General features: G+C 39.4%; 1 protein-coding gene across 8 annotated transcripts; it reads left to right on the forward strand.

The window, feature by feature from the left end:
- Positions 1–2,999: 2,999 nt before the first annotated feature.
- On the forward strand, positions 3,000–24,908 carry LOC100881536 (unconventional myosin-IXa). 8 transcript variants are annotated; one of them, XM_076532210.1, is made up of 15 exons: positions 3,004–3,616; positions 4,430–5,321; positions 5,409–5,710; positions 5,805–6,422; positions 6,505–6,803; positions 6,867–7,126; positions 7,193–7,500; positions 7,581–7,918; positions 7,993–8,053; positions 8,366–8,413; positions 10,653–11,576; positions 11,771–11,851; positions 11,922–14,173; positions 14,466–15,473; positions 15,892–24,908. In XM_076532210.1, the coding sequence occupies exons 3-15, from the start codon at positions 5,418–5,420 to the stop codon at positions 15,987–15,989; spliced, it is 6,588 nt and encodes a 2,195-aa protein (XP_076388325.1). In that variant the 5' UTR covers positions 3,004–3,616; positions 4,430–5,321; positions 5,409–5,417; the 3' UTR covers positions 15,990–24,908. The 8 variants fall into 8 exon arrangements, with proteins under 8 accessions (XP_076388327.1, XP_003703296.1, XP_076388325.1 ...); XM_012285355.2 differs by lacking the exon at positions 8,366–8,413 and adding an exon at positions 8,983–9,309; XM_012285354.2 differs by lacking the exons at positions 3,004–3,616; positions 8,366–8,413 and adding exons at positions 3,623–4,162; positions 8,983–9,309.

Consider the following 24,908-nt stretch of genomic DNA (forward strand, 5'->3'; position numbering starts at 1 on the left):
TCAGTTGATATTTACGAACAGAATTAGACGGAACTGCGACACGGAAGTATCAATAACAGGTTCATTACTCCCAACCTAGCTTCAAATGCTGACTTGTACTACTGGGAAATCGTCTCCCTTGTTCTGCGGTAATACTACTTGCCTCAGGCCTCTATAACAGCGTGCTGCTAGTCAGACACGGGTCTGATCGCACACTGCGTGAATCTACTCGATCTCCTGCGACCGTAAATCCATCGAAATATTATAACCCCTTTTATGAGCGAGTATAAAAGAATTTCCTATGAAGTAAAAGCGCTATTCGGAATAAATAAGAAAAGCGATGCACGAACTTTAAAGAGAATAATTGCTAACGCTAGCTGAGACAACAGAAGAAAGCGCAAATAAGGCTTTGTGATAGAATACTATGAATAAGTGATACGCAACGTATAGCACCATTCTCTACACACGTTGACCCTAGTATTTTTAGATTCACGAGGTACTCTCTTTATAACCATGTGTATGCGATAGATTTTTTTTCGCGATGTCTACGAATTTGGACAATACGCGACTAACCAAAACCCTTATGTGGAGAGGTGTATAAATGCTTGGTGAATTACATAACACAGTTGCCGAACTCCGCAGGTTGGAACTGAGAAAAATATTTCTGAAAAGTAGTTGGTTTACGAGCGAAGAAAAGCGGAACTTTCGTGGCTCGCTTTCAATGCGTCGTGTTGGCGGTCGTCTTACTCGTTTCAGGCATCACACGAAAACCATTTTACCCCCAGATCTTCTCTCAACTCCTGCGCGACATCTGATCATTCGCCCACGTTTGACATTCTAAGTGCAAGAGTGACGTAACGTGTAAACGTTTCTATCGTGCCTCGGATGTCACTCGAAAGCATCTAACATTTGTTTATTCTTTCGTCGTGCAAAGATTGTATTGCAATATTGTCGAGTGTTTGGGTACAGAAAAAATAGAACTCGATATTAACAGGAAAAATCCTGAATTCGAAAGCTTACTCCTTCACAAAATTTCAAATTCCCAAGTTCTGAAAGTTCCACCGTTTTAATTACATCTTATTGAAGCATCGAAACTTGAAAAGGATGTTTCTCCTCTGTTGCGTCCAATTACGTTTAAAATGAAATTTCGAGAAATCTATAATTAGGTATCTTTACGTACGAGAATTATAACGAATTACAGCACAGCTGTACGGCCGAATTGATTAATATTCGAAGCACGTTTCAAATGGTCTTCCGCTAAATTGAAACTTGCAATAGAAACCGCATTTCGTTCATTTTCTTCATTCAACTTGACGAAACTTTGCCAACGAAGTTTCTTCCTCTGATTTCCCTAGGTTCCATTGTGATACGTTCTCCTTCGCTCAAACAGAGCATTCGGATTGTTATAGCTTTATTTAGTATAATTCAATTACCAGTATCTCTATAGTGCCTCTGATACACCAATGCTTTGTTCGTTATCTAGACAGAAAAGCCCCCGTAACCTCGTATCAAGGATTGGAAAATAATAAACACGATGCAATAGTATTGCTTTGAATGGAACATAAGATTATTATTTGAAAGCTGTTTGAAATGTTTTGCGGAGATTAAGCTTAAATTCCCACGCTGATACACGTTCGTGACATTTACACATGTTTTGCAGGATAACAAAAATATCATTTTTAAGTGTATTCCAATTGTACTTAAATAAAATAAAATTCCTGTTGTGTGAGGATACGACGACAAGATTTATTAATAAATTAATGAACGATGTTCTTGTTTCAGTAAATGTAATAAGAATGTAATTGATAGTATCGTTCGTGTATTGAAGTAGTCTATGAAATATAAAATGTAGCAGCAGTTGCAACCGTATTGATTAACCGGCCAGCTAGTTTCGTTAATGTAGACATGAAAACGTCAATACCAAATACCGAAATTCTGTGTTACACATCAGCTATTAATTGTACGTGTATTACATTCCATTACTATATTCCTAGATACCTATCTCAATGAGAGAAGCAGTCAATAGATATGCCTTCAATCCATCATTGATCGACACTGAATTATTGCCCACACAATGAATACAGGTTGATGCCGTATGAAAATAGAACTCGCGACCTTTTTTCGGATCAAACTTATAGCTGAAAATCGAACTTGCCATGCATTACAAGTTGATAATATTAATACTTCATATAACAGACGAATATATTATAATACATTTGGTAAACACTTGTAAATTACCAAAACTACCCCTTCTAAAATATCTGAATTTTCAAATTCCTGCATTCTCGAGTCTTCAGTCCCAAAAATTTTCAAATTCTCAAATTTATGAATTTGAAAATTTGTGGAGTGAATTAATAATTGGAAATAGTCCATCTAGCAGTGGAGGTCGTGTAGCTGTTGATTGGGAGACATTTGGTCATGCACTGCTTGTGCTGCTTGATCAACCTCGGTCGCGTTGTCTGACGTAGTTCTCAAAACCAGTGATCTGAAACATAGAGGTCGCAACAAACCGGTTGGCAAAAATGAGATTTTGAACGATGTCGGTAATTCAGGTCTCTTAGAACGAACTTCTTATAATGATTGCCAGTATGGCTGTAAAGAAATATTCCGAAATTCTACTTGCAGGAAACGGCCGATATTTTACCGGCACTGTTCGATCGATACTTTCACTGTAGCTCGATTTTTATTACGACTCGCCACATATATAACTGCTAGAACAGTGGAAATTAAATCGGAAAATGACTGTGATTAAAATTTTGTATCAAAAGATCGTAATGAGAGAAAGGAATTAAAAATAAAAAAGTAAGGAACTAGTGGGCAGAATGTAGTAAACTTTTTCGTAGCGGATGTTTTACCATCTGCACTACGTTCGCTTTTTGGTATATGTTCGCACTTAGCAGAAACTTGAATATTTTATATTTTGTAAAGTATAAATTGTTTACATCTGAAACCATGGATGAGTAGCTTTGATATTTTAATATTTATCATCGTACAAAAATTCATCGATTAATTCGCATTGCATCGATGGACTTCTCCTTGTCAATGGAAGTTTGTGCTCTGGCTTTCAGTCACGTGGTCACGGGGAACGAGCCAATCAGAATCGACGTTATGTACCATGTGATCGGAAAAATCGAAATGGTGGACGTATCGGGACGCAGGATCCCGAGAGGAGACGAAGGACGATAAACTGGGCAAGGGCCCATCATCCGTGTCATCGATATTATCAAACGAAGAACACGATTAACCGCGAATATCGGTGTAAATTCAAGTAAAACCGGCGACGTTAGATATAGCGTAGAAGTATTGGTGATAGTAGATCTTGTTTACCGAAGTGTCAATCCGCCCGTATTGTACGTGTATTCTTTTGGTGCGAGAAAACAGAGGAACAGTGTGTATCGAATCCGCGAGAGTCACGGATGCATCTATCGTTCCTTCGATAGTATGTTTTCGTAAAGGTGAATAAAAACGAGAATATATCTGAGGTAAACGAACAGGAAGGAAGGAAACTGGTAATTGTGAACAGACGGCAGTGCGTTTACAGTGAAAATCATGTCCGTGGAAGCATGTTAGAGTATGCGAGAGTTTTGATGAATTATAAGAATGTGTCACATCGAGCATCTTGTTACCAGCGAAAGAGGTAATTGAAGAAAGCATAATCTTTTGAATAGGGTTGCATGTTTTCATCGCATTCCTTCACGATGATATGTTACCACTAGTAAGTGTCATGCCTGAACGAGAAATTCTTGATGACTTTAAGCCCGGTTTACTCTGTTGACGTTCACACTCGCAGATCGTTGCTGATTGGTGGTATGGTCCATGACCCGCCAATCGGCGTCGGAAGACGGTTTTCCTTGCGAATGTCAGCCGTCAGGTCCGAGGCAATCGGTATCTCGGGAACGTATGTCGTTTTTCGCAATCCTTTGTGTATCCAACGAATGATCAATGTGTTACGATTACCATTCACTCGAGATTATTCAGAATATTACTCTACGTTGTTTCTCGTACTGTGCTACGATACATTCGATATTTTTTCATTGAAAAATTACCGGTAAAGACGGAGAGACACAGTGGGATATTTTTAAATTCGTCCACTACTAATTCATTGGGAACAAGTACAAAAGTAGAAAGAATTTTTAAAATAACTGGGGTAATACGCAGGTTTAACATTTTTTCTTCTTTAAAGGTTAGAATTATTAGCTGAAATATGTACGTTATTGTCAGTTTATTAATTTGACAGTATTGGACAGATAATTGTTATTATATGATAAAGTGTTTAAGATGTAAATAAAGTAATAAATCCTCATATTGTATTAAATTATGATGTAATGTTTATGTGGAAAGAGTACATATATGTAATAAAGTGGCGTAACAATGATACTACATATAGTATACAATAAATCTTAGATCTGAAATGGATCACATTGATATTCCATATATGTTTGTTTTCCAGATAAGATACTTCCTTAACGCACAAAAGTTTTATAATACGTACAAATGCAAATGTGTCTGTAATCTTTTGCAATAAGTATAGTAAAATACTCAAAATGTCATGGAGATGTTCACAAAGTATTGAAAACCTTGGATTATTGTCTCAGTGGAGAAACTGAGTTACTGCCTGCCAACAATAGTACACCTACATTCTTTTCAAGTATATGGTGAATGTCATAAAATATAATGGCTGTCAGAAAAGTTTTAATGAACATTCAGTGTTAAATACATGATACCTGAATTAAACACGTTATCCTATACATTCAGAATACTCTAACTGCTAAAGAACAAAACCAATAAAGATCTGTAAAATTGACTGAATATATAAATCTAAAAAGAATAAAATAATTTTACTCACTCTATTTTATTATACAAAAAGAAAAAAGTATATTAACGTATGATTACAATACTCTGTGGTATTTTTGTCCTATCGATCAAATTAAATAATGAATTTAAAAGGAAGCTTTAAGAAAGATTTGGAAATACTTTACTATTTCTGTATACTATGTACTGCGATGAAAGAAAAATAATATTTACAAATTTTTATTTTGTTAAACCAATTCATATATAAGATTTGACTTGATGTGTATAAATAAGGTTTTTTAGTTTACAAGTACTGGATAATTTTGAGTGCATTTGACAAAATTAAATTAAAATAAATAATAACTGTAAATAAATTCAGAAATCAGTGAGACTGTAACAGTGAACATTTTTAAACAAAATGTATAAAAGTTATTTTAAACGTTTGTATCAATGGCTGTACATAATTGAAAAACAGAAAGGAGAAGAAACAATACATTTGAAATTTTGCTTGGATGACAGAGGACAAGTTTGTTAACCCTATAAAGAATAAGGTACAGTAATGTATCGGCATGACATGTACATGTATATTAAATTATCATTACTTTGAATTTAAACACATGAATTTTTAAATTCTATAGGGTTAAAAAATGGATAACTGTGGCTCAGGAGTAGTGCAAGTATTTGTGGGTGAATGGAGCCCAGAATATGAAGCACTTTCAATTAAAGCAACAAAACAAACTTCATCGGCAGAGATAGTGGAATGTATCATAGAAAGACTTGGATTAGTTGATGCTTCTGTTTCTAATGGTTATGAATTAGCAGAAGTTGTAGGAAATTCTGTCGGACAAGAATGTAAAGAAAGAAGACTTGGACCATCCGAGTGCCCCGTGGCACTTATGTTACTATGGCCAAAAAATGCAGCGCAGCAAGAGTATTACAGGTAAGAAATAAACTTCATCAAAATAATAAACAAGATAACAAAATTAATTGTAAGACAAGAGGAACATGAAATTTATGTAATTTGTTATATGTAGGTTTTATTTGCGAAAAAAGCAATCAGATTATTTATGGTCAGACAGTAGATTTCCCATGGATCCGCAACTTTTAAAGGACTATTTTAATAGATTCTTGTATCAACCACGTGACAAAGAATATCCAGATCTATGTCAGCTTCCGGATCTTAATGAACAAACTCTATTGGACAACCTCCGGGCTAGGTTTTTAGCTGGAAACATATACACATATGTTGGCAGCATATTAATTGCACTGAACCCATTTAAATTTTATCCTATCTACAATCCAAAATATGTGAAACTGTATCAGAACAGAAGATTGGGGCCAGACATACCTCCACATATATTTGCCATAGCTGATGCAGCTTATCATTGTATGCTTAAAGAAAAGAGAAATCAGTGTATTGTTATTAGCGGGGAGAGTGGATCCGGTAAAACGGAATCGACAAATTTTCTATTGCACCATTTGACAGCACTTAGCCAGAAAGGTTCTCATGGTAGTGGTGTTGAACAGACGATACTCAGTGCTGGTCCAGTACTAGAAGCATTTGGGAATGCAAAAACGGCACATAATAACAACAGTAGTCGATTCGGTAAATTCATACAGGTGAATTATAAAGAAAATGGAATGGTACATGGGTAAGCTTCTTTCTGTATTATATGTAAAAGTTATCCTACCACTCATTAAAAAAATTACTGGAATTTATATTGCTGTTACCAGGGCTGTTGTACAAAAGTATCTTTTGGAAAAATCAAGAATAGTTTCTCAAGGGAGGAATGAAAGAAATTACCATGTATTTTATTACCTCTTGGCTGGTGCAAGTGAACAAGAAAAGCAACTTCTGCATTTAGAAAGTTGTGATCGTTATAATTATTTAAACAAAAGTGGTTGTTATGGACTGGAAAATATCGATGAGCGACATGAATTTTCAAGACTGAAACAATCCATGGAAATGGTTGGATTTACACCGGAAAAACAAAGACGATTGTTCGCAGTTTTGTCAGCTGTCCTCCTACTCGGTGATTAGCACAATATTTTGTTGCTTTTTCGTCAAATAAACTAACGATGTTTCATGATTTCAGGCAATGTGGAATTTCAACCTAGAAAGTCTTATCATCATCACGATGAAGCTGTAGGAGTGAAAAATCCTGAGGTGGTTGCATTGATCTCCGAACTCCTCAGAGTGAAACAAGAGACTCTTTTGGCTGCACTTACTGCCAAACGTGCAAGAGCTTCCGGAGAAACATTAGTAATTAACTATAGGCTTCCAGAAGCAATTGCAGCAAGAGATGCTATGGCCAAATGTCTGTATGGAGCGTTGTTTGATTGGATTGTGCTACAGGTGAAATACTGCTTCATTCTTCGTAAAAACCATCATAAGATCGAGTAAGAACAAGATTCTTTTTAGGTGAATCATGCTTTGCTCTCAAAGAAAGATACTCTTAGAGATCACCAAGGCAATAGCATCGGTGTACTAGATATTTTTGGTTTCGAAGATTTCAAAACGTGCAATAGCTTTGAACAATTATGTATAAATTATGCAAACGAACAGTTACAACATTATTTCAATCAACATGTTTTTCAATACGAACAACGAGAGTACAGAAAGCAGGGAATTAGGTGGACGGATATAGGATACAGCGATAATTCGGGCTGCTTAAATTTAATCGAAGGAAAACCGAATGGTCTTCTCTGTCTTTTAGACGATCAATGCAAGTGGGTATCATACTTTATTCTTGTTTTAAAGAAATCAATCTATATTCTGTATCTTTGAATATGAATAATGTTCCTAATAGCTTTCCGGGCGCAACGAATGAAACACTGCTACAAAAATTTAATTCGGTACATAAAGACAATCCATTTTACGAGGCACCACAACGACGCGAAGCAGCTTTCGTTGTACGACATTATGCTGGGTCTGTTAAATACCAAGCATCCAACATGAGAGAAAAGAATCTGGACTTAATGCGACCTGATGGTGTAGTTGGTGTATTGAAAAATTCTTCCCTTGCTTTTGTTCGGGAATTAGTGGGTGCAGATCCGGTTGCTGTATTTAGATGGGCTATCCTTCGAGCATTTTTTCGTGCTCATTTTGCTTTCCAAGAAGCTGGTCGAGCTCATAGACATGGTCGAGGTAATTTTTTTTTATTCTTAAATTCTTGGCTCCTTATATCGGTAATAATTCATAAATACTTTTTTCTGTTCCAGCTGATGGTACAAAAACATCTGTCCAAAACAGGTATAGGACACCGAACGAGAATTTGATAAGGTATTCATTATTTTTCTATTTAAATTTATTTACTTTTATTTTCATCAAGGGTGACTCAAAAAAAAGTTAAATGCTCGTATACTCATGATATAGAACATTTGTTGGTTAAATAATAATGATCGTGATAAACAAGTGCCAATGTTTTTATGCTTGTTTACGAATATGTTTTATCTGCATATTGTCTCGCCCTATGAAACATACATTTACGTTGTGCGTTAATATTTGCATCAAGCTGAAGAAGTTCCTATGTGTTTATAATTAAAGCAAACGTTGATTATATTTACATTGGCCACATGTCTTTTGTCCCTGTAGCCATCTTGTGACGTTGTCGACCGTCAATCTAACTATTAACCGAATCGCGTAAGTGGTCTTTTGATCCACTGTATGTGTCATTTTAATAAACTTTACATTCTTTTAGACTAAGATATTCTATGGATTTACAATGCTTACATTTAACGTTGCATAAAACAGCACATTGAGGCCAAGTTTCAATTGATTCGTAATTAGGAGAACAATCTTGTAAATCCATATAACGTTTTCCAGTCTTTCTTTTTGTGTTCAAAGTATTATTTAGAATGATATGTATGCACTATTTGTACTAAGTGTGATTAGAGTGCGATATTCATAACTTTTGTCATACAGTTACATCCTGTCATCTAAAAATATGCAATTTTACTTGCTATTCTTGAGCATGATTAACAATGCATCAACAACGTTTTTTTATTTATACAATTCTTATCAATCATTAAAATTCGCCTATATTCCATTGGAGTCACTCATGAAATAAGTTCTCCGTAAAATTTTCTTTCGAGCGTCACTAATAGAGTCAAAGAGATATAACGCAAATTAAGTATTCAGAATGAACAGTATCGATGTTAGCTAGTTCATACGAAAACTATTAGAAAACTAAGCATGAGAGACTTTTTCAGTTCTCACAAACATAATCGTCCACCAAGCTATCAGAAGCAGCGCAGTGTCTGCGTGCCATCAGCTATACCCACTACCACATTATCTTCCATACAACTCGAAAACAGCGACAATGTAAACAACAACCGATTGTCGTGGCCACAATTTCGAAACATTAACCAAACGCAACACCCGTCAAATGTCACCACAATGAAGGGTTACTTAATAAGGGGCAGGGAAGACCAGCCTCATAGTAATAATAAAGTCAGACGAGATACTCATACTCCGCTAGAGAGGGTGCTTCCAAAAGACGAAGCAAACGTCATGGAACGCGCTAATCAAATAGTCATGTATGTAAACAGTATATATTTTTAATGTATACGATAATATTGTAATTTAAGCTACAAAAACTCACTGCGCTATGATAAAGGTAGTGTGCGCTCTATAGTAATTCTGGGTGAAGGATTTATCTCGATAGGTAATAGCATTTTAATAGGATATTGATGGTCTTCCCATGCGAAATCACTTTACAGCTTTCTATGAATATTCATCTATTTTTTTCAAATTTTCACGCGTTTTATAGCAGCGATGAACAACGAGTGTACCCTCGAGCGGCGATCGAAATTGGTTTGAAAATTTCTAAATTCGATTATCCGAGAATTTTAAACGCGACCTCGTCGGAGTGCATTCGATCTGTTCATCGCTGTTTTATAGAAATCACAATATATGTACATTTTTTCTTTGGTTGTTTCATAATATTCACGATCATTATCCCTAACTTATCGTCTTCTAATCATCGTGTTTTAACGATTTATTTTACGTTTGTTTGTACTGTTAGCTAGAATTAATGCATGTTGATTTCACAGTGGCAGTTCCTTATTGTTTGAATGGAAAATGTGTGAATTAATCCATTTTAATGGTGAACAATTAGAGGTCCATAATGTTCGTTAGAGTGTTGCATCTAATTTTATATTATTGATACATATAATTAACAATGGATTAATTTATACTGCATAGTGTAACGAATAAATTCCATTTAAAGAGTCGTTCTTCTGAACTCCACATTTTACTAACACTTCCTCTATTGCAAGTAACTAACCGCAGTTAATTGCACGATAATATCTTTGAACTATCTAACAGGTTGAAAGGTTACATTAAATTATGTATTCATGGATTAACAAGGAGATTGAATTCATTTCTTAAAAATGAGAACAGCTTGCCATTAATACATATTAATCATGCATTTATCTAGTTCAGTGATCACATTTCCTTTATATTATTAGACACTTAAATTTACTAGTCACTCTCTTCTACATAGGCAGTTTCTATACTTATTATCACATGCTTGTTACATTTGCTCTTATGATCTAATCACTTAAATTATTACAATATTCTGCTAAATGTTTGCTACTTATATTTCATACTACGTTTGTTAAATATATTTGCAATGCCATTTATGTCACTGTAAGAACTATACCTATATTCTCCTTTTCCTGTTTTTTACTGCACATAACGATAATACTATAACATGACTAAAATACATAACTCACAATTCATACAAGATCAAATGTATTTTTGGCTTTAAATTAAAAATTTTAATCCACGCTTTAATTTAGTAAGTATACAAAAAAATAGGAAAAGGAATTCCTTAATTATTGCTTAACAGCAGTATATTTCAATGTGACATTTACAGGAAAAACAAATCGTTTCGGCCAAGAGAACGTGGCAAGAAGGGTTTAAAAAATCTTCAAACCGTGAAGACACTTGCTGGAAGAATACAGAGTTATGGTACCGGGCCTGGGAAAGCGAGAAAACAACCCATGACAGTATCGGCACAGTTCCAACAAAGTTTGCACAGTCTTATGGATACTTTAAATCAGGCAAATCCATTTTTCATCAGATGCATTAAGAGCAATGCTAATAAGGTACCGAATGAGTTCGATGAGGAGACTGTGCAACGACAATTACGATACACGGGGATGTTAGAGACGGTCCGCATAAGGCAAGCTGGATTCAACGTCAGATTAACGTACGAAGAATTTATCCAGCTGTACAGAATGTTGCTACCTAAAGGACTGTTAAGCTCTCAATCGGACGTTCGAGATTTTCTGTTGACGCTGAATCTCAACAGAGATAATTATCAGCTCGGAACAACGAAAGTGTTCCTCAGAGAATCGGAAAAGATCAAATTGGACATAGAACTGCATCAGCAAATAATTACAAGTATTACAACAATACAGAAATGGTTCCGTGCTTGTCTGGAGAGGAGAAAGTTCCTTAGATTAAAGAATGCAGTCGTACAAATACAGTCGTTCTGGAGAATGGTTATTGCTCAAAGATTCGCGAATTCGTTACGCGCCAGAATCGAGGCTGCTACTCACATCCAATCTGCCTGGAGGGCATACAAACAACACAGTTGGTTTAAGAAGCTGAAGTCGTGTGTGATTACTTTCCAAGCTTACGTGCGAGGTAATAATGCAAGAAAGGCTTTTGCAGAACTCAAAAAACAAAAGAAATTGCTCGTAGATAAAATTGGGGACTACAAAGAGAGTCACGATCAAAGAGAGCTTACGTATGATAACAGCAAGATATATTCCAGACTCCGGGATAGTGAAGAGTAAGTATAATTCACATTGTATTGTAAGTTAGGGGTGATAAACTACTGTTTCGGTTGTTAGTTCTTTAAGCCACTAATTAGTTACATACGTCAGTAAGCATGTGTATATAGAACGTCGCAAAATAATCTATCTGTTCACCACCCCTTATGTAAGCGTCTATAACTGCTACTCATGCTTTGATTTCAATGCGTAGATCACTCACGGAAGATCATGGACTTCCGGAATTCAATACCATTCGCAAAACGGAACTCCAAAATCGTCTATCATCGTCAAGGTAAATAAATATTTCGTATTTGATTAAAACAATTGTTGAATACATAGCTATAGTAAAACATCATTTGCAGGACGGACAGCATTCTTCGGGATAGTAATGTCGATACAAGCATATCGTATTCGAAGCGTAAAATTGCGCCAAATGCCCGAATATTACAGGAATCTAGCGCGATCTTGAGAAATGCAGAATCGTTCACCTCGGAAGATTTTAACGAACGTAAAAGTAGTCTTGAAAGCTTGACGAGTCTAAGGAGCTACGAATCTCAAATTAGCGTGAACAGTTCTGAGTCTCAGGAAAACTCTTACAATAAGCCTGTACCGAGTACCAGAACAAAACGTGGCGATCAGTCCCCGGTAGTTACGACAAACACAAGTCTAACTAATACTTCCAGTCGTTTGTCGTCTGTTAGTAAACGAGCGGATAGTTCGTCGACAGGCTACAGCGATGGAGAGACTGATACGGAGATTCCAAGCGCTGTGCAGAGTGCTCCGCCTGTTTTCAATGCTACGCCGCCATTCCCGAGTCCGCGAGAAATTAAGTACCACCAGTCGAACATAAATTTAACGAATAGTCCAAATTCAGATGTCTGGCGCCGTAGGCCGGACTGTTCGTGCATTAATTATAGCGATTATTTGCTGTCGGGTCCGCAGAAAACGACGTTGGTTCGATCTCCGAATGTTTCTTATTACAAAAATATTGTTGATAACATATTTGAACAAACGCAGCAGGACAAACCGAACGAAGCGTCGAATTATAACGTGAAGCTGGATCCAAACGAACGTTTTGTTCACATGGAAAGCTCTTCGGGCAGGGAACAGCGTAGATTGAGTGACAACAGCGTGCCTAGCGAGCGAATCGAAAGCGTTCCGGCTTCGCCTATTAGACGTGATCAGACCTACACTCATGGCAAAGAGATAAAAGATTTCAGTTATTTAAGGAGACAAAACTCGGAAGGTGATACGTCCATAAAACAATTGGATGTCGTGAACGATGAAAATGTCTTGAAAAATACACTACTGAAAGGAAATACACCCAAGGAGAAAAACTCGAGACCGAAAGAAAAATGCGAACCAGATGTGCCCGTTAGAAGCGCCAGAAGAAACCGGCCATCTCGCGAGGTCCAATGTCGATCCATGGGTGAAAGTGTCTCGGAAACTGGTGCCGGAGAACCGAAGAGTCTCTTCCTGGGTACCATTAAAGAAAGCGACCTGCACAAGTCTGCAAATGTGCGATCTCGAAAAGATGGCTCGCACGAGGTCGCGTCGAGATCGGTGACCGATTGGCCCGTGAATAAAAGCGAATCTGCATCGAAGACGCAGCAACCTGGAAAACGTATGAGATCCAACGCTATAACGACCCTGGAATTAAGGAGAAGAAATTCCGACCCGGCCACGAAGATATCGGGGCTCAGCGAGGACAAAGCTGGCACCGATACGAGTCCGAACGATTTGAAACTCGCGCCAGGAATGAATCTTTTGGAATGGAAAGGCAATCTTTTCACTTTAGCTGGTCATTGTTTTAGGAAAGTAGCAAGATTCGCCAAAGATGACGTGTGCGTTTGCTGCCACGAAAAGATGGACGCATTCGTGACGCAAGGCTACAAGTGCATCGACTGCAAGCAGTTGTACCACGTGAAATGTATTCAGAATGGCGGGGTACTTAAAATGCCGTGTATACTAGCAAACACTCCGGGAAGGCGGAAAAACAGGAAAATACCTCGTACACCTTACGACGCTAACAAACAAACGGTCGCGTCCAAGTTTAGTTTGACCGGAACCTCGGCTTTCTCGGATAGCACGGACAAGATAATATCCGACGCGAAAGAGTTGGCGCTTATGCAGGATTTCATCACGAAGAAGATATACATAATGGAGGGCCAGGAAGAAGGCAGGAAACCCAGCGAAGTAGATCGCGTGTTCAAACAAGCATTGCGTAAATTTAAGGACGATCTGGTGATCACTTACAGCGTCGCTATTCAACAAGGTGTCGAGGGTAATATCAAGTACACCGATCTAATCGCGAACTTTTTACACGTGATGGAGACGGTTTGCAAGCAAGAAAATACCACCGAAGATTTCCCCGTGACGATGGGCGTGAACGCTTTCCGAGGATTCATGAACGAATTCATGACGCTAGTCAAAACCGAAGCACCGGAGAAACAGAGTAAAAGTAAACGTAAGAAGGAGAAGAAACGGAAACAGGAGGAGCCCACGCGACATGGTAATCATATGTTCCAGTTAACTATGATAAATATACCTACAGCCTGCGAGGTGTGCACGTCTTTCTTTATGTGGCCTATCGAGCGAGGACTTGTATGCCAAAGTAAGTATTCTGTTCTTGATTATTATTCGACTACCGATGTTTATGCAAATGCATGTTGCTATTACACCGTTGGTTCGTATTTTTATCACTTTTTAACAAGCAACGAACAACGGGCAAAGCCTTTTGAATCACTCAGGATAATGAACTTAATAACGCGTGTTCAGATTAACGTCATTGGGGTTGGGTTTCCTTCCGTCCACGTTTATCAATGTATCTCGAAATTTACATAAACATCCGCAGCCTAATTCTTACTGTTATCGTACACTTCTTAATTCCAACTCTACTCGTTTAGATTGCAAGTTAACTTGTCACAAAAAGTGCTATATGAAAGTGTCTGCGGAGTGCGGGAAGGACGCGTCGCTGCACGAGATGAACTCGCACAAAGTTTTCGGTGTACCGTTGTACAAACTCGACTGTGGCGACGGAAAAGTGCCAGTGGTGGTGGATCGATTAATCACGACCATAGAGATGCACGGTCTCTACACGGAGGGCATCTATAGAAAAAGCGGTGTCAGTTCGAAAGTGAAGGAGTTGAAACTTAAAATGGACGAGGGTGATCTGGAAAAGGTGGACTTCGAGAACTATCAGGTACACGTTCTCGCGGCGGTGCTGAAAAGTTTCTTTCGGGACATGCCGGAGCCTCTGTTGACGTTCGAGTATTACGACGACTTCCTGCACGCTGCTAATTTGACGGATCCCCGGGATCGGATCAGTACGCTTTTCGCCATCCTGAAGAAGCTACCGAAGCCCAACTTCGACCTGATGGAACGACTGATCGTCCACTTGGCGAGAGTGGCGCTACACGAAGTGGACAACCGAATGTCCCCGTCAGCCTTGGCGATAGTCTTCGCACCGTGTATCCTGAGGACGAACAGGGCGCTACCCGCGCAAGATTCCTTGCAGGACGTCGGCAGGCAGACCTGTTGCGTCGAGACGATCGTGCAGGAGAAACTGAGGGTCGTGCGGGCAACTCTGGCCGACATAAATACCCTCGAGTCTGCCTGCCACACGGCCACACATCGTCTGTCCAGTCTGCGATCTTCGAAGATCTTCAGTCCGGAAGAGTTGAACGCGGCGACTCCGAGCGCGACCGCGAGAGGACCTGCGGATCGGGACAGAGATCGGGGCGACGAAGAAGAGGCGATTCTCGTCGATCATATACAAGAAATCCAAAAGGAAAAAGCCCTATTAACTTCGACCCTCCCTAGCCTAACGAGAGCTTCTTCGGACGATGACCTACTTCTATCTGCCACGGACTTGGATGATGGGTCCCTCGATGATCTTCTCCCATCTTCTGCTGGTAATTCATTGCAATTTCGTTAATATTGATAACGTTACGTGCAGGGAGAAACGAGGTTCGAGTTGTAAGCGTACGAGCAATTTAGGTCAACGTTGTTTACGTACAGAGGCCTCGTATCCAATTTTGCCTTGGTCGTAGAATGATTCATCAATATATAGGTCTTGCGTAGATGTTGCTATTAGTCAGTGATCCGTAATTGAAATAGATTGCAGGAAACGCTTGAAGCTTCCATGATATGATTTTATCGTTAGTCATTTGAGTGTTGCACCAGACAAAGAAGGTTATTATTTTTTACGAATATGTAGGTGCGTTTCTTTGTTCACTCGCGATATCGAATTTTGTTGATTCACGTGTCGATACATTACGCAAAAGATAAAGTAATAATTATTAATTAATTGTATGTTATTTGTTCTAACAGACGGACTCGTAAGGAAGAAACCAATCCAGAGGCAAAGTTCTGCGGACAATGCATTTCCTACGATTATCAGTGTCGACGAGGACATGGTAATGGTATGACCATCGACGGTCACCACGAAGGATGATCGTTAATCGTAGCAACATGACACACGCTGTGAAGCGTCGACTGACGGCAGCGAATCGACGAGTCTGTTACTCCTGGTCTCATCGGCAAGCCGCTAGTAATTTAAATAAGTAGTAAACACGACATTAGGTAGGTCTTAGTAATTTGTTCCACGCGAAGTTAAACTAATTCGATTAAACACGTGCATATAAGTATATATGTATACATACATACACACATACATATATATATATTTTTTTCACTCTGTCGCAAAGCTTTCAAAGATTTCTAAAAAAAAAAAGAACAAAACGACGATTAACAAAAACGCGAGCATCATATGGCTTCACGTGAAATGTACTAAATATTCATTTTATAATCTATTTTTCTCCCGGAATGCATTCCTCTTATCGAAGACTGTCAATCAGGCTAGATGTTTAGATGAGAACCACCGATACAGTTTGTATCATATCGCAGGTATTCTATGCCAGAATATCCGTTAGTTTTCACTTTGTCATGTTCCGTTTGTCCGTAGGAGCGACGTGAAGAGGTACGAATTATTAAACGATTATGTCGTCGTTAAAGGAACGGAGAAAGAAGATTGTCCGTTTATTGTTACGAATAGTTTAGTCTGATTTCGAGGTCTCGTTCTTATTCTACCGTATTTTTGTATCGGTTCGTTTGAAAACGACCATTTCGCTTCAACCACCCTTGTTCTCGACTGTTTTACAGATTTTATAGACTGTTGCGTGAACCACACACGATATATGGTAACTTGTTTTCTTCGTAACGAAAGCGTGTACCGTTTTCATTGACAATCGCAAGCTTAGAAAGCGTGTTTTTTGTTATCAGAACGATTAGGAAGGATAAAGCATAATCTCGACAATCAGAGGTTCGACAGGAAGGGTTCAACGAGACACCTTGTCAGGTTTCGTTTTTCTTTCACCGGGCATGTTTCGTTGAATTTCTTGCCTTTTTTTTCATCGTCTTCTTGTTTTAAAGTAAATAGAATACTCGCGTGGCGTTATAGAGGTAGTCGATCGGATCGCTGGTTCAAGCAGGAGATTCGAGATCACGCGGAACGAGGGAAGGAGGAAACCAAAATGTAGCTTGTACATATTATACGATAATGAGTATCTCGTAATAATCTGTTATTATTGTTAACTTTACGAGAGACGTTACCAAGATAATATTTCTACTGTCGATATTCGTCGTGTAGGGCTTACACACGCCTATCTGTCGATAATACACATACGTATATATAAATATACACACACGTACACAAGGCCTGCCAATTTTGTTCTTTTCCTTCGTATCAGTTTTTACTTAGGATACTTCCTTTCGTTCAGAGACTTCTTATATATATACATATATATATATACATAAAACGCGTCCAAGTAAACACGTATTGAAGGATATATATATATATATATACATACACACATGGGAGACATTTATATACACGAGTACTTATGTATATACAGAGATTTTGTGTGCACAGGACTGAGCAGACAGTTTTCTTTTTTCTTTTTCTTTTTTTTTTTTTACTTCAGATTTAGTACGATTTCGTTTTAGTTTCTCTGTCGTCCAGTGTCTTTTTTCTTTTTTAATACCCCCTCCCCTTTTTTTTAACGAATTAGCCGGCGTCTAGTTGCACCATTTTTCCCATCCGGTGCGTTCTCGCGACAAATTCGAACAATTAGAAATTTGAAAGATCGCGGCTCGCGAACGCGCACAGATTTTAATTAGGTTTTATTTCTGTCGCATACGTAGCTTTTTACCGCGATGATCGCTTCGTTATCCTTCGTGTTCTTGTTCTTCTTCTTCTGCATCTTGTTTCGATTCGCGAAGTCTATTCGTGTTATATATGCGTTCGTTTTAGAATGATCGATTAACGACCCCGACTGTTTTTAACTGTTCGTGTGTTCGTGTTTTCGCGCGTAGCTCTTCTTTTTTAAGCTCGCCCTCGGTGATCCGGAACGCGAGAGGCGGCTTTGAGATTCCTTGTTTTACGGTTGATCGATTTTTACACTGTTAGGATAGGATCGTTGCCCGGACTACGTTTCGTTCGACTGTTGCGAACCGGTTCGTAGCGTGTTTTTAAACGTTAAAGAATGTTAATGAAAAATGTTAATGCTTCCATTGCGTCGAGTCCATTGCATTGGCGTAACTAGGATTTCCGTGTAGGGTGGATTATGTTCCGAAGAAATATTAAGAATTACCCGAGAAATACCGAGCACTATAGTCTTCCTTAAAGAAAATGGTGATACGAGAAACTCCATTACTCGAACAAACTTTAGAGTTTAGAATTTGTCAAATTTACAAATCTTCGAACGTCCAAACATTGAATTTTTCAAATGTTCATATTTCGAAATTTTCAAATGTTTATATCACCAAATTTAAACTCGTACAAATTAAGCATAATGCATAGGTCTTGAATCTTACAGCGGTAATGGCTTTTCTCCATCACCATCGTGGAAGTCCAGAGTGCTTGAATAATTTCTAATCGAAAGAGGTTCATATTTTAGAGTGTCCAGGAACCACCCTGGGCCTTATCTGGTTACGCCAATGGTCCACGAACGTCCATGACATCTCGAGCGATCATTCGAACCGATTCGATGTAGAATGGTTCTTTTGGTTCGATGTCGAAACAGTTCTTCGTTACATACGTTATATCCTATAGAGTTTTCGTGAAAGCAGAGAAATTAGAAACGTACTTTTTACCGATCAAAGTGCTGGTGAGCGCGTATCAATGAGAAACAGGCTAAAACGTGCCATCGTAGAAGGGCGAAGGTCCCTTTCCTTGATGCTCACTTTTTATCTCAATCGTTGCTCATTCTTACGTTTACGAGACTTCGATACATCCCTTTCGGAATAAGTTCCTCGAGTATTGTTCCAATATTCGTTTTTCTTTTTTTAACAACTCTATGTGTTCTGGCATTTTTATTATCGAGATACGTGATCGTTGTATCATTCATTTTGACCCTCGTTCTTATTTTACATACGGTTGGGCATTGTTCAAATAATCAAACGAGTTTGCTACAAAAATATTCGAAAATGATGAATGTTTTTTCGTAACGAATGTATGTCGGAAGATTCCTAAATAAAAGTTTCGAATAAAACAAAGTTATCACAAACACCGATAACTTTTAATCGGAAGTTTTTATCCGGATCAAATGTTCGTTGTTTTTGGAATAACTGCGTTTTGTTCTCAATTTCTATTGAACAATCTTGCAATACACGAATAAAAAATGATTCGTTATTCTCGAATATTTTTCTTTTGATAAAAAATCGAATAGTGTTTTTTTTTACTCCATACTTTCGATCGGTAGCGCAGGTACGAAGAGGAGGGATGTAAGTACGGTTAAAGAATCTTTCTGTTGAGATCGTTGCTGTTGATTTCGTTGCGTGTGTTGTAAAGAGTTCGTTTGTTGTTTCGTTGAAGCGTTCCCTCGAGGAGAAAAAGGTTGACCGAAAGGAGTTGTTGATTTCGCATTTCGGCTAGTCTTCGTTGTCGCTTGTTGAATCGGTCGACTGCGAGCAAGTTTCCGTTTGTTTTTTCTCTTCAGAAGATTTATTAGACGGATCGCCACGGTTGGGTAGAGCTTGTAAATCCCAGTTAGAGAATCGACCGTGGCGCGACTTTCGGTAGTCTAATCTCCGTGTAACGAGTAAGAGCTAATCGTTAATCTGTAAAAGATCGTTTCACGCAAACGTATTACGCTTCTATTGTGCAAGGTGCCTCGCGCGAGTATCGAGCGCACAATACGTGTTTCGTCTCTATCTGGATCGTGAAAGGAGAAAAATGAACGATGATCGAATGACCACGTAGCTTGCGACGAACGATCCAAGACCCTTCGATATCTTTGCACCAGCTGAAAATCTCATGCGTGTAGAAAAACCTACTTCTTCTGTTACGATCGCTTTTCAACTTAGAATCAACGTGAATTACAAATTAAAAGTTATGAGTTCCACAATGAGTCTTTCCATTGGGTGTTTCAGTTAACTCCACCTCGTACTAAATCCTACAGTTTATGCAAATAGTGACGTATTCATAATACAAATCATGAGTTCATGTACAATTGATGAAGTGTAGCGTTTCATCATGGTAATGAAGTCGACCATTAAAATCGGGTTAGCCTCATTAAGGATACTGACGTGTGCATTTAGTTTGCAAGTTCAACAAAGGTTCACCTAGAAACACTCTGTTTTCTTGCACATTATTAATCCTTTCAGAAATCTTACTAGTTATCAGAATCTTTTTCCAACCTAAAGAGGTTAGCTGCAACACCCATGAATCAAAATAGAAAAGTAGCTTGAGATTTTCGTTGGTGAGAACACAGGGTCGTAGCCTGTACATACGCGGAAGTTGGTGGCGCGAGTAAAGGAACTCTTCATGACAATATCGCCCCGAAAAAGTCCTAATTAACTCCGTCGCGTGTAGCCGTGGCGAATGTTTCTCGCAACACGCTCTATATTTCGTTGTCTTCGAGATCTTGTTTCACGACGTTTCTTTGAACACCGTTACGAACAAATCGATCAGAAGCCACGGAACCTGCGTCGACCTTGCACCTCCGCGAAACGAGAAACCGAAGCTGCAGGATGCTAAGCGAAACGGCAACGACCGAGAACAAATGTCGCGAGACGAGAGAAAGTATCGTTCCACTTTCGGCCGAATTCTATGAAATACGCTTATTACAGTTATAGGTGCGACAAGTCGCGGTCGTTGTTCTCCGGGGATGTCTGCCTCGTCCCTGATCGATTTGGCCGGTCATTGTTCGCGGTGCACCGCCGGTGGACGATCTATTTTCGGGCGTCGGTTATATACGCGACGTATAATCACGCGGCTACTTCCGTTTCGCGAGCATCTTGCACGAGAATTCTCGAGTGTGCGACGCGACGCGATGTTGAGGAAGGTCGAGGCAGGCGCTGCTCGAAGCTCCAAATCTCGAGGTGTCTGGTATCGATCGAGGCTGAAACGAACAGACAGTATCATACGGTCTTCAACGATTATACCGAAACGTCGCGACGCTCTTCCCATTTGCGTCTCCCGCCTCTGCTATAAGATCGAGATCGAATTGTCCAAACTCGTTGCGACTGATTCTGCTGCGAAGGAATATATCTACCTTTAAGGGGTCTTTCATTTTTGTTCCTCGAGGGTTAGGTCAGAACAGGGCAACGATCAACCCGGTAATTTGAACACGTGGAAATTTATAAATTTAGATATACACAAATTTCAAAGCTTTAAATTATTGGTCGGAAGCGCACACCGGCTGTATATTCTCGCACTGTTCATTGGTCAATCGAGAACTCGGATGATCACTATACATAAATGTTTCAAGGTTCCGAATATTTATTAACGATACCGAAATATTGACAATATTGTATTGACAATATATATTGATCGTGAGAGTCTTAAAATATTCCAATGTGTATTGATCGTCCAAGGTTCCCGCAAGAGCCGGGCACAAATTTCGAACAGTTCTAAACCGAGTGAACTTGGGAAACTAACATTGCACACGTCCATCTTCTATTATAATCAGCGTAACGAGCTTGGACCCTCCGTGCATTGTATTTATACATACCTATAAAAATACACAGATACACACATACCCGTTATTTTTTCTTCGAAGAACAAGTGAGCGTGCACGTGTGATAACGTAGAACGAATATTAGAATGGAGAAGAGGCGTATGATGATGTGTCGCGCGAAGGACGATCTAAATATACATATATAAATACGATATATACATAGTAGCATTATAAATACGTAGATGTGCGCGAAATCGCGTAGGTGTGCGGAAAGAATGGGCGGCTGGCTCGTTCGATGGTCGTTCGATCGAGACAGCGCCGAGGCATAGTCGCGAAATTGTCCCGAACAAAGAACAGTATCCAGAGGGAAGGACATGCATACACGTGTACATATACATACATGTATATCTATATGAAGAAAAAAAAGAGAAGATGTACGCGAAGGGTCGAGCAGAACGGGGCAACCTGTCGACGGAGTCATCTTGGACCTTTTTTCTTCTCTCCAGCCACGCGAATCCTCTCGTTGACCCCTGTTCTCTTCGACTTCTCGACGATACTCATGGGACGACTTTCTCAACGATTTTACGCTTGCCCTCCTCTTTCACTTGCTCTTTCTTATCCCTCTTTTCATCTTTTCGTGGCACGCGACCGTCGCGCGATTCTCCGTAGATAACACGCTCACTTTACGGCCGCGTACAAATCTTCAAATTCGACGAGCACGCGTTCATCGTTCGGCTGCCTATCTTTTCGTCGTTGTCTGTTGCGTGTGGTGCGATGCGAGCGTGTGATAAAAGGAAACGTCGATCAGTTTCGCGGACACGGTGGATAACGAGGAGGAAACGTCTCGTTGACGAATTCTTTTTGGCGTTACTGGGCTTACTGGGATGCTCCGAGCATTTTATTTGGCAATTTCAAAATTAGAGGGTTGATATCTAGAACCCAGAATATTCGGGACTTCCGAATTCTGAGATAACTATAAAATTTTTGCATTCGGAATTCTGTAGAGTCAAAAATGGAAACTTGGAAAGCCACAACCTAACCCTAATCCTGTGGAGTCCCCATATTTTGCGGAGGCACCCTATCGATACCCGGTTACGCCAATGGTGTAGCACTCGAAACGAAGCTATGGGATAAGTTTCAGGTCTCGATCCGGGAAAACTTCCGGTCGTTACGAGCACGTGGAGCATGCGGTTGTTTCGGTGGATCCGATTGAATCCTCGGACGCGTATTAAGAGCAGACGTTCCTCCGGTCGCGCGTGTAGATAATTGCGCGTCGATCCACGAAACGCCACCAACGATCTCCTCTTTGGTCAAACGCCACCGTTTTTCCCTTTCGTTTCGTTTCGTCGTTGTGTTCGATCGTTTTTCTATTTCCCGTCGATACGTTTTCTTTTTCGATCGTGTGCTTACTCGACGCGGGTGAATTTTAACGCGTCGAATGCCGCAGTGCAAACGGCTGCGTGTAATCAGCCATAATTACATATTCTGAATATGATCGTTCTATTTTTCAACTCAACACGTTGACTGCCGCAGCGGAAATGTACATTTGTTATATGTCGTATTGAAACTCTTAATCTTTCGGTGCACATGGCTGCACAGAGCGTTGCATTTTTATCGCGTTAGACGGTATCAGCATATTCTATGACTGAGAAGAAAAACGATATACAGACATGAGGTCGTAAATGCTTTACTGGGAAGTTATTACAAATTTATACCAATTACAAACGACTGAGTTCTGAGTTACAAATGACTGGATTATGACTGGTTCTTTTATATGTTTAGTGAAAAAGAATGATGGCAGAATTAATTTATCTATGGCATGAATTTTGCGAGAATACGTTGATATCGTCTGACAAAATAAAAATTAAACTGTATACATCGTTCAAAGGCTGCAGATTAAAAATTGTATAGTAATCGACGTACAGTAGTTGATCATGTTAGTGTCCCTAATACTGCATGCACACAGTTCGATTCGATTTTCGTCAGTTTTACGATTAAATTCGCAGTAGCGTTAATCGCTAGCGTCAGTCATTTAGCGTGAAAACCGTGCGAAATTTCATATGCGAGTCGTACGTGAAAAAGAGTGTGGTCGAAAGAGTTAATCGTCGAGAACGTAACAAAGCACGAAACGAATGTAACAGTCTTTACCTGGGTCAGCAAACGATCGAGCGATACACGTAACGCACGACACACTGTTCCTCCTGTTTCAGCCCGTTTCTCTCGTTGAACGACCATTCGAGCTGACAATAAACGCGAACGACGGTTCTAGGCGTGTCTCGAGACACGATTCTCTTTTTTTCTTCGCTCTAATGTCCGGACAGTGGCGACGTGGTTCTCGATGAAAGAAGCAAAAAGGCCAGGGTCCTTCTTCTGTCTCTCTAAAACCTTTCTTCCCTTTTATCTGGCTGCTTTTAAGGGGAATTACAGCCAGGATGTGTAGAAAGGTTCATGAATAACGTGTCTACCGAATAGGTAACGTTCGTCCTCTACACGCCTGCGATTTTTGTTCCTCGCTCAGATTCGCCGTCATGAAATAAAGATACGCGACAGGCGGCTAATCCAAAACGAGGAACCCGTCTCGTGCGTTACACGTGGCTTTTTTCGCATGGAGTTTCAAATTATGCAGTTAACTGGAGTTTTAATCAACAGGGGCTATCGTCGCGTACAAAGATTCAACGTTTTTCAGCTCGATTACCGTGTTAATCAAGGCCATACCTTTCCGCTTCATCGATCACCTTAACACTCTCGCTACCAACAGTTAATTACAATTTCGTCCATCGCAGACCAGTTTCTTTCTTACGAAATAATTTCGGATCACGTCGTTTGTATATTGTACTATTTTTAAGATTATTTGACTTTAGCTTTAAGGCATACACGAAAGAGAGTTACTTACGATCTATCGCGCGATAGATCGGAAACGCTGGTAGCGAATGTGTTAATCATTTACCGATTAATTTCATTTCCGCCGGCAAAAAGCGTTCAGAATGGAACGACGAAAATTTCTCTTACAAAAGATCAACGATTCGAAACGAAAGAACCGACGTCGAGAGGAGATCGAGAAAAATGTGTCCCGCATTTCGTGCATCGTTAACTACGACGTTTATATATTACGTATTTTTCTTGCGTCTAGGAAAGTTCACCGATTTCATCCGCGAAACTAATGAAACGTTTGCCGGCGCGAGTAAGCGAGCGGGCGTATTTTGCGTGTGGTGTGCGTGCGGTGCGCGTCTGTTTCGCTTGTCTGCGTGGATATTAGTGCGTTCGCGAGACGGTGTGCAAGGTTACTCTCCGTGATCGACTGTAATTTTATATAATATTTGTAAGGCAAAAGAAACATTATGTACAGCATACCTGATAGTAAATAATAAGTATCTACCTTATACCTAA

This window comes from Megachile rotundata, chromosome 5 (assembly GCF_050947335.1).
Source record: "Megachile rotundata isolate GNS110a chromosome 5, iyMegRotu1, whole genome shotgun sequence".
In the NCBI taxonomy this organism is placed as follows: domain Eukaryota; kingdom Metazoa; phylum Arthropoda; class Insecta; order Hymenoptera; family Megachilidae; genus Megachile; species Megachile rotundata.